Source organism: Pochonia chlamydosporia, assembly GCF_001653235.2.
Source record: "Pochonia chlamydosporia 170 chromosome Unknown PCv3seq00021, whole genome shotgun sequence".
Taxonomy (NCBI): domain Eukaryota; kingdom Fungi; phylum Ascomycota; class Sordariomycetes; order Hypocreales; family Clavicipitaceae; genus Pochonia; species Pochonia chlamydosporia.
The window spans coordinates 109,757-120,395 of record NW_019154056.1 but is presented as its reverse complement, the minus strand read 5'-3'; the positions used below and the strand labels follow the sequence as shown (position 1 = coordinate 120,395).

At 48.0% G+C, this 10,639-nt stretch overlaps 3 protein-coding genes across 3 annotated transcripts; 2 read left to right on the top strand and 1 right to left on the bottom strand.

Moving 5' to 3' along the window:
• Window positions 1-388: 388 nt before the first annotated feature.
• On the bottom strand, window positions 389-709 carry VFPPC_18504 (hypothetical protein; the record flags this gene model as incomplete). The annotated part of the gene is made up of 1 exon (XM_022430102.1): window positions 389-709. One exon carries the CDS (start codon window positions 707-709, stop codon window positions 389-391), a length of 321 nt encoding a protein of 106 aa, XP_022284890.1.
• Window positions 710-3,586: 2,877 nt separating this feature from the next.
• Window positions 3,587-4,066, top strand: VFPPC_17163 (hypothetical protein; the record flags this gene model as incomplete). Its single annotated transcript, XM_018294911.2, has 1 exon — window positions 3,587-4,066. The coding sequence occupies one exon, from the start codon at window positions 3,587-3,589 to the stop codon at window positions 4,064-4,066; it is 480 nt and encodes a 159-aa protein (XP_018135816.2).
• Window positions 4,067-9,299: 5,233 nt separating this feature from the next.
• Window positions 9,300-10,095, top strand: VFPPC_18505 (hypothetical protein; the record flags this gene model as incomplete). Its single annotated transcript, XM_022430103.1, has 2 exons — window positions 9,300-9,414; window positions 9,515-10,095. 2 exons carry the CDS (start codon window positions 9,300-9,302, stop codon window positions 10,093-10,095), a joined length of 696 nt encoding a protein of 231 aa, XP_022284889.1.
• Between the last annotated feature and the right edge of the window lie 544 nt (window positions 10,096-10,639).

Genomic DNA, 10,639 nt, shown 5'->3' with positions numbered 1-10,639 from the left:
CTCGAAGCCCGCCCAGTTGTATAGTCCCATCTACTAAAATCTACGCTACTCCCTGGCCTCGCTCCTCATCTCAATAGGGAGTGACGTTGGTGTTCTAGTTACACCGGCTTTGGCGCTCCCGCTATACGATATTCGAGCCTATTTCGGATCGAATTGGTTGTTGATACTATTTGAATCAGATTAATGAACAGGACCTCAGAAGTCAGAAAACGATTAAGAGTCAACTTCGTACAGCAACGCGAGACGCTATTGTCATGATTAATGCACATCACCAAGTATGCAGCAGCAGCAGCATAACTCGCATCTTATACCCCGACAATATGACAGCTAGCAGTTACACCGATTTTGCCTACTCTATCACAGAGGCATAATTATCCGACGGGGGACTCTACTGTCCAAAACGGCTGGACATCGCAGCAGTACAGGCATACCACCAGAATAAGTATGCTGGGCCAGGTGTAGCAATCTGCCAATAGTCGCCCCGACAGCTGGCACAATTCACATCCAATTGCTCTGATGCTTCATCGTTCCCGAGTTCGGATACACCAGGTAGATGCGTAGTCGCAGGTGCAGATATTCCAACAAATTGTGTTTCGTCAAAAGCCCTGGCGTTTCCTGCTGGAGCCTCCGCCAACAGTTTCTCATTGCCTTGTGCCGCTAGCAGCTCCTGAAACTCATGTTGGCCCCTTCCATGCGCTCTTCGTCCCATAAGGGTTTAATACAGTGGCTCCCACCTTGGGAGCGTAAATGGCGATTAAATAATTCGAGGTTGATGAATTCCTGGCCACAGCCCCATTGACCGCCGTGCCGGAGATGACCCCTACAAACAATATGTGCAGGATTCAACTCGTCATGACCATGCCGATTATATCCCACAGGGGTTTTCTGCCGGGTCGACTTATAATGAACCTGTTGGGTATCGAGGCAGGACTTGCGTTTGAGTTTTGCTGAGCATTCCCTTTCGCTCTGGGTTACGGAGTTGTTCGTTCGTGTTGACATCTGCAACTAGCCGGAGGTATGGCGATAATCTGTTCACTGACAACAAAATTAATCCGGTGCAGCTGCTAGTTACCAGACACAAATAGTCAGTATATAGCGGTGATCCAGTTTTAGATTCTCTTGTTTTGGTGGAGTACAGAATGTCAACACGGAAGTGCTAACACTAGAAAATGCTTCTGTTAGATTCGAGCTGCAAAGGATGACTTCAAGCGTGCCACAGTCTTGCTGCCATATATTTAAAAGCGCCGTAGAGAACTATAGCCATCATACATTGGGCTCTCGAAACCAGACCACCTACTTATTAGGCTCGTGGGTATTAACTCCGCATGTTGAGACGATCAGTCTTGACTTCTGGCCGTGTGTGTCGTTTCCCATGCACCGCCTCATGGATCGCCCGTTGCCTCACTCTTCCCTCTTGTTGGGTGGGAAGAATAGTGGCTGTGCCATCGTATGTCAAGGCCTCCAACAGGCTTTAGGCTTAAACTTGATGTGCATGGGTCTGCCAGGAGAAAGCTGAAATCAAGTGCATCTCCACAATGGACTTATGGAGGCCATCAAGGTATTTACTCGTGGCAGGACCCACTTTATTACGAGAACTCGTTGGGCGTGCAGCAGTAGTGTGGGAGGAAGTGGGGATTGCAGATAGGGATAGGGCGTGTGCTGTGCCTCAGGTGGCGTAAAGATTTTCACCACGTGGGTATAAAATCCAAGCATTTGTAGATCCTTCTGGGCTGCTGGTTGTGATCCCTCATGGTGGGATGCAGACTGGGTGGCGTCAGTGGCGTTCCTCTTGGGTTGTGGCCGGGTGTTAGATTCACGATGCCCCACTTAATTCACTAGGGGGGGTTGTGGTCGATTACTGAAGCCGAAAACTGATGATTGTATTCCTTGACGCTTGTATCTTCTGGGCTCTTGTCGGGCGGGGAGACTTTGTCTCCCCTGCCTGATCGCACTGCCACACGCCACTATCGCTATAGCCAATTTTCAATTTTATGTTAGATTGGCGAGAATATGCGACTAAAGCGGCGCAAATTCATACTGCGGCCTGTGGCTGTCTGGATGAAGGGTAGCAAAGGACTTCCCCGCCCACAGAAAATTGAAGCAGAACAAGGAACAAGAATAACATCAGATTCATCAGTTTCTAAATGAATAATTCTATAATTCATCAATTACCTTGGCCGTGAGCCAAGTAAGGCATCGTAAATCTAACATTTTAGTGTTAGATTGACACTGAGGAGTGAATTAGCGAGGTTTAGTCAGTTCACGGGAACAAGCATTAGCTATAACGATATGAGTTGTGGCTGAGTATCTTGGGGTTGGGCTGCAGCCCAACCCCGCTCCAACAACAATCACACAAGAACAATTACAAGAATGAATCAATAAGATCATCAATTAATCATTACATAACTCATCGTGAATTGGAATAACCCCGGTGTATCTAACAATTAAGAGTCTCAGTACGCTTTCGAGTCGATCGCGCTTATACGAAAAGATACATCATGGCGAACGATAATGCCTCACTGTAACGGGCTGAGCCCGATAGTGGCTCGGCTTGCACTCTCGCCTTCCATGCCGCAATGGTGGCTGGTAGCCCCTAACAACAAGCGAGATTAGCAGAAGCAAGCTTACAAGCCTATAAGAGCTCTGCGAGCTCTTTCCTTCTTGTTCTCTTTTTCCTTTTCTCCTTAGCTTTGGATACTCGTTATAGTAGTTCTAGCCAGTTGTCAATATACTCGCTTGAACCGTTACACTCACAGAGAAAGGTGCTTGTGAGGGTTTGGAAAGACTTATTCAATCTACCTAACGATCTTGTTACAAAGAGGAAGAATTAATCGAAATAAAAGGAGAGATCCCCTGGGTCTCTCCTGTAATATCCTCTACGTGCACTGACCATGACGTTGGTTGTATAGGCAACCATTGGACATGGGTATCGCGACCATGGTCGCGATCAACTATATCGTGACGACGCAACGAGGCCTTCGGCCGAGTCTCCTTCAGGGTCTAACCCGTCACAGTGCTGTTGCAGACCTTCGAGAATTGGGCACGATGGGATGAAGAGTTTCAGACAAAGGCGATTAGCCTACACTTATGGGACTATATTGACCCAGACAGTGAACTTTTGATGATGGAAAAGCTGGAAAGACCCCTTATAGGGGCATACCACAGAAGGATTCCCGCTAGAATACTGGACCCAGAATACCTGTCCCAGACAGGAAGGCAGACCCGCCAAGGTGGGCAGTCAAGCCAGACTATCAGTCAGTCGCCATTACGGTGGGCGATAGGGAGCACTGTTGCAAAACCCCCCGGTTGTTTCGTTTTAGGTTTAGGGTCTTACGTCCCTAGTCATCTGGGTACTTCAAGCGCCATCAAACATGTACCGCGGATTAGCAGCGGGCTCGCGCGGCCTGCTGCCAGTCTAATCGATCACTTGAGGTTACTCGGTACGTCAACTGTAAAATGGCGAACCATTTGCCGCTAGAGAGATGATTTTCAGCGCCATATCGCGAATTCATTTCTCAACAATTCTCAATTGATCTTTCTATATAAAGTCAATACAAGAATTTCGGTTGCTATAGTCGCGATTTGAATGCACAATAGTGAAGGACGAGCTGGCGACAATGTTCATCTCGCGATGAGGATCACGATGCGGACGGAGAATCACTGCACTAACTCTACTTTTCATCAGCAGCGGACGAGCGCAGCAGCCTCCTGCTTAAACTGGTTTAGCGACATCATCCACCGTAAGGAAGGACGATGTTGTTTTGTTCTCCTTGAAAAGCTCGGCCTGAAACAGGATTCCTCTCCTCGTCTCCTTCAACTTGCTCTCATCTCTCGTCAAGCCAAATGGATCCTTCAAAGATCCCCTCTGGGCATATTTATTGCATCCAAGATGGAAAGAAGCACTATAAACTCTTCACCACCATATATACAAGCGCCAACTATTGTGGTCGTTGCGGCTTGGCCAACCCCTTTCGGACCCAGCAACGAGCCAGGTCTAAAACTCCAGCACTTCCTGGCCCATATGATGAGGTGGTGGAAGTCAAGGACTCTCCGCCACGGTCAGTAAGCCCAGCAAGTCTACTACTACGTGACAGACCAAAACCAGTGAAAGATGAAGAAGAAGAGAATGAGGATAATTAAACCACCACATTCACGTGTCAAGTCACTGAGTGAAATAAAATAGAACCCTGCTTGTCCGCCGCGGACCCTCTGATATGACATTGCCCCTTTGTGAAAGCCAAAAAACTAAGAAATGTAGGCTGAAGTACATCGAGCAATGTACCGTGCGCCAAGCACTAGCGCCGCTAACCGAATTTGGCACCCTCGTCGTGGTTTTTGGGGTTTTGCAACAGTGACCCCTATAGCCTGCCATACGCCATCAGGGGAGCCAATGGTTATGCTTCCAGAGACAACAGATACTGCCCATCGCGCTCGTAACCTATCTGAACTGACTGCCGACGACAAGGCGTCATTCACATTTGAGTGGAAGATGTACGAGCAGGATTACAGAGAATATAAAGAGCAGGAGACCAGCTGTGAGAAGTTGAAGGCTTGGGTGACTGACACAGTGGACTACGGGCTGCGTAAGAGCTCTTTTCGTGCTGTGTGGGACCTACGGACATGGTATGCAAACCTGAAGACAAGTGTGGGTGCAACTGAAAGAGAGCAACAATCTGCTGCGAGAAGGATGTACCAGTCTGTAACGGGCTGAGCCCGATGGTGGCTCGGCTGGAGCTCTCGCCTTCGTCTCTAACCTTGTCACTGGTAACCCCCAGCAACAAGCGAGATTAGCAGAAGCGAGCTCACAAGCCTACAAGAGCTCTGCGAGCTCTTGCATTCTTGTTCTCTTCTTTCTTTCCTCCTTAGCTTTGGATACTTGTTCTAGTCTCCTAGCTGGTTGTCAATATACTCGCTTGGACCGTTACACAGTCAGCTACTGCTAGTCTCACTAAGGTTCCAAAAGACTTTGCAGCCTGGATCACGACGTGGGAGATGGCCACTAACCATGCTTTGGTTAGAAGGACTGGAGGAGTAGAAGACCCGAACATTTGGTTTGATGACTTGACAAAGGCCGTCCAACCTATCCTAGGCAATTGGGCTACAATTTATGCAGGAATCTATAAAGATAAATTCGAAGATAAAACGTTGACGATCGGAGAGGTTGCAAAGGATCTGCGGAAAGAAGCAGAGCGACTAATCCTCTTACACTCAGGAGAAAAAGGCTCCAAAGTTGTGAGGGGAGCATTTGGACCAACGTTGGCTGGAGAAGCAGGACCCTCGTCACCACCGAGTCGGGGCTCTGAGGGAACGTGTCGGATAAAACTGCCTCTGTTAATTGAACAAGCAGACTTGGAGTAATTGCTAGATGTCATAAAATCATAGATATCAGGAGATGAGAGGCTGGCCAACCACCTGGAATTTTATCAGAAGGCTGGTAGTTATGCTTCTGAACTCAGATAAATGACGTGAACCCCTCTGCCAAGAGAAGGAAAACGAACAAGAAAAACAATGAATTCATCATCAGTAATTACCTGTGCGCCACGATATTAAATTTGGCTAACTATGACTCTCATAACGTAACAGAACGGCGACGAGTACATCACTGCCGGCCCAAGAGGGTACCCGCAAGCGGAAGTCAAAGGATGGCCAGCCATCGAGGCGAAAACGGGCAACTACCCTGAATGAAGCCGATGATTTATGCAAGGCTTGTGATGGTGCTCATCAACTGGCGAAGTGTTATTACGCTTTCCCTAAGCTGGCACCAGAACGCTTCAAGGAAAGAAAGCTTGTACGCGATGCCTTTGAGCATCGGATCAAAAATGACGCAAGTCTAAGAGATGACATAAAACACATCAACAAGGTCAATCTTGTCGAAGCATACGACTGACTCGGACGGGTGGTTGGAGAATTTACCGCGGGCTTTGCAATTCAATTGTTAAAGTCTGCATTTTCCACCACGACTTACCCGCTCAAAGACTCAGCCCTGTTAGACTCGGGCGCAACTATTCACATCTTTAACAATATTAAACGATTCAATGATCTCCGACAAGCTGGTCCAGGGGATTATGTTTTCGCTGGGGAACAACGAGTTTCTATCCGTGGATATGGCAATGTTGTAATCTGCACTCAAGGTCCTCGAGGTCGACGATTTATTGACCTCTTTGATGTTGCACTGTGCGAGAACTTCCCGTGCAATCTTGTATCACTCCGACAGCTTCAGAAACGTGGCTACTGGTGGGATAACCGCCCTGGATTCAATTGTCTGAGATCCAGAAAGAACACCATCATCTGCAATCTTGTTGATCGCTACGATCAGTTTGTGATAGAGGACATACCACCAGGAATAATAAGAAGTGCATTTGTTTCTCGACGACATCAATATAACTCCTGGACGGAGAGAAGAGCACGGAAAGCAAACGCCAGAAAGTGGCACCTCAGGCTCGGACATCCGGGTCCACAAGCTTTGGAGCACCTGGTCAACACCTCAAGGGATGTTCGGATCAAGGGATCAACAACCACGGAGTGTGTCAAGATTAAGTCGCTCATTTAAACCCAGCGCAGTATGCTATTGCCTAAGAGGCAACAGCAATTATTATACTGCTGCCTGCGAGGCAGCAGTATTCCAAAGTATTTAGTTATCGTATGATTCCACTCTTTTATGTAGGAAATCAAGAGTCTCTCGTTGCCCGATTCACAGGGGATCTTCTGCCCGATCGTCGTCCAGTTATACAATCAATCGTGTTGTGTGACAGACAGGTGGGGAATTCTCATCTACTCTACAATGCCCAAGTATGAGCTGAGGGACCAAGAATCAAGGAAACGGCAGGTTCTTGCACGGAATCCATATAAGATAGACCATGGTTCTGCGTAGTTCTACGTGATCCTGCTCGTGGCAAGAAGATATGCTCCAAAATGAGCTCTATCGCTTAGATAATGTAATTGCTTGGCCCGCGGACTCTCAGCCTTCTGCTGATGCTACCCTTGAACCACCAGTTTAAGTGCCAGGGGTGACGTAGTATTTTAATTGCAACGAGCACGACTTCAGTATCCAGCAGGAGATGGACAGTGACAGAATTAAAGGCTGTCGCTTAATGACAAGATCCGCAGTTCTAGTTCAGCAAACCTGTGACCCTTTCCACTGGTTGAGTGCTTAGGTAGTTTTCTGGGAACCCAAGTTACCCAACTATTTATGTTCAGGCATAGTCCATTTGGGCACCCTCCCGGGACTGCGTACAATATTGCCAGCACGGAATCGCTTCACAGTATGTCAAGATCAAGTCGCTCATTCAAAGCAAGCGCAATATGGTATTGCCTACGAGGCAACAACATTATCATACTGCTGCCTGCAAGGCAGCAGTATTCTAAAGTATTTAGTATTCGTATAATTCCACTCTTTTTTATAGAAAATCAAGAGTCTCTCGTTGCCCGATTCACAGGGGATCTTCTGCCCGATCGTCGTCCAGTTATGCAAACAAGTCGTGAAGTGTGACACAGTAAACAGCTGTCCAGGTCAAGTAGTATGAGGTCGGAAGAACTCCACGTGCAGACGGTCTCCATATCTTTCCGTAGACTGAGCCAGAAGTTGTCATCAACCCTCTGAACCTTCCATGGCGTGCTCAACTTTTTCTGCCTCGTCTCAGCTCAGCTCCAAATGACCGTCGGATAAATTCGAAAGGTTCGGCTGCCTTCTCGAAACCGCATTTCAGGATGGATTGCGCTTTTCGTCTCGCCGTAACCCTCTTAGTGGGAGCGGGGAAAGCTGGGGTAGATGTGATGTGGCGCTGAAGATTGTCGCCCCAGATTAAACGAAACGGGTGAATGAAACTACGATCTTGGACATTTACGAACATGTGGCGACAAAAATGCTCTTGAAAAGGATGGTGACGGGTTAAGCGAATATTGCAAGTGGCTTAACACAGAGCGCGAACAGGAGTACCAGGATAAATACAACACATGAGACATGTGTCGTGCGAATCTCCAGAGAGGTCAAGTTTGGTAGTGGCTGTTTGTGATGTCAGCGCTGGTAGCAATTTGTCCTCATTAATTGACTCCTGATTTATGCCTTCGTGACTGAACTTGGATTTTGCAGAAAACAACGGTGGTCTCTATCGGTGGTGTTTAACTTTCGCCGGGCTTTGGTGCGTGGTTCCCACCCAGAGGCACGCCATTTGTGGTCAGGTCCATGACTCGCGCGAGAGTGGCTGGCGTCAATAGCTCCCTGGAGCTTGGCCACTGATGTCGGTCCGGATGTTTCTAGCTGACATGGCTGGATCGGTGGAGCTTGTCAACCTAGGTGAAAAAAAAAAGGACCCTGACGCCAGTGGCACCACCCGCCACGGCACGAATTCTCCCCACATTCGCTTCTCCTTGCCGGCTTGTTCCTCTCAATATGAGGAAGCAATGTTAGAAACGGTTCGGCTTAATCTATTGGCTTTGGTACGAGTGCGCCATCTTTGTACGCCAGTTCACACCCAACATCTGTCCAGAAACCCTCAGCCTCTGTCTCGATGCTTTACTGTTGGAAGCGCAAGGCTTCTATTCGGGTGATAATTATCACGCGGTTTGGGGTACTCGTAACTGGTTCTTGTTTGATGCTTGTTGAATTCATCTAGCTATAGATAACGTACGCCTGTGTTGGTGTTGAGGCCTGCTCACGTGAGGTCTATTTCAGCCACTGTTTGAAGACATTCGCAGGCTACTGGTTCCGCCGCCAGGAAGCAACAATATCATATATGATATGGCCATGATCCTCACCATATCATATAAGGCTAATATGATATGATCACAATATATGGTAATATACACGGCCATATTATTCACGTGATAGTCCTACGTCTGCGAATTGATCGCAGATACGGAACAGCAGCCGGGCAGCCACAGCCCAATCAAAGTCTCATCAGCTATGGAAATTATAGTGGAATCTCTCCGCCTGCATCAAGGTCGTCGGCAAAGGCCACCCTGCTGCCTTTGCCAAGACAGACGTCAGTTTCAGTGACTGAAACTGATACTAAGCTCGGTTTCAGTTTCAATACGTTTCTATCCATCACTGCAACTGGCTGCCAAACTCTCCTTCAACCATACGCAGTTGTACTTTGCGGACATATGAGACCCAGAAACTTCGAGTCAAACGCGAGACCCAGTTAGCTCTCTCGAAAGTACACTTCACAATTGATCTCTGGACTTCGCCTAATGCCCTTGCGATTCTTGGCATTGTTGCACACTATACATCCGAATCCGGCCAGTTAGAATACTCCGTTCTGGCTTTGAGAGAACTCGACGGCAAGCACTAGGGCCCAAATATGGCAGACTGTGTTATGGAAATTATTAACGACTATGGAATTGCCTCCAAGGTGGGCTATTTCATGATGGACAATGCAGACAACAACGGTACAATGATGAAGGCTCTTTCTACGCGTACGTACGTCATATGGCCAGCTCACGCATTGTACAGTGGGGGCTTACAGACCACAATGCATTTACAGCCCGTGACCCATGCTAAGTGGCCCGTGAATAGTACTTTTCGACCAGTATCAGATTGTCTACAATGCGGAACACTACCGCCTGCGCTGCAACGGCCATATCATAAACCTAGCCGCTCAGTCCTTTCTCTTTCAGACCAACAATGAATCTCCTGCGGATGAGAACAATACGAGCGCCTTAACAACGCCCACGGAACTCGAGATGGAGCAATGGCGACGAAAGGGGCCTCTTGGGAAACTACATAATATCGTGGCATATATCCAGCGGAGCCCACAACGCTTGGCCAATTTCAGAGAGCTTAGTGGCGGCCGCAACCTCGTACGGGACAACTCTACTCGCTGGAACTCTTGGTATGCGATGATCTGTACTGCAACGAAGCTCAAGACTGCGATCAACCTCTTTTGCCACCAGTATCAAGAGAACAGCGACGACCTGTTGTCGGAAAAGGACTTGCAAGGATTGCAAAAGCTCCAGGACTTCCTGTTGTTCTTCTATGATGCCACCACAGGGACAGAAGGTCGCGATGCAACCATTGACAGAGTATTGCCGACAATGGACTTCCTCCTTGAGCAGTTGAGACTGCAAAGGAAAAATATGCGGATGACCCGTTCATGAGTCCTTGTTGCAACTCCGGCTGGGCCAAGCTGGATAAGTATTACAGCTTGACGGACAGATCGCCGGTCTATATTGCAGCACTAGTATTATCTCCACAGTGGAAGTGGGACTATATTGACAACAATTGGCCTTCAGACTGGCGGGAGCCTTGTCGGAAACAAATGTTGGATTTCTGGACCAAAGAATATAAATCCACTGCAGTTACAGTCCCTACTCGACGTCAGAAGCAGGTAATAAGGTCAAGAACTCCTTTCACAAGTGGGCGCAGCAGAGGAAAGGGAGCAGCCTCAGTCAGGACGAGTACACAAAGTATCTTCTTGCTCCAATAGTACCAGAAGTGACGGATCCTCGATCCTGGTGGCTTGAGCCTACTCAAAGGAAGTCTTACCCAGCTCTATCTATTATGGCTTTAGATGTATTGTCCATTCCGGTAATGTCGGCGGAGCCAGAACGCCTGTTTTCGGGTACAAAGATCACTATTACAGACCGTAGGAATCGCATGGGCATTGAAAGTATTGAGGCGACGGAATGCCTCAAATCATGG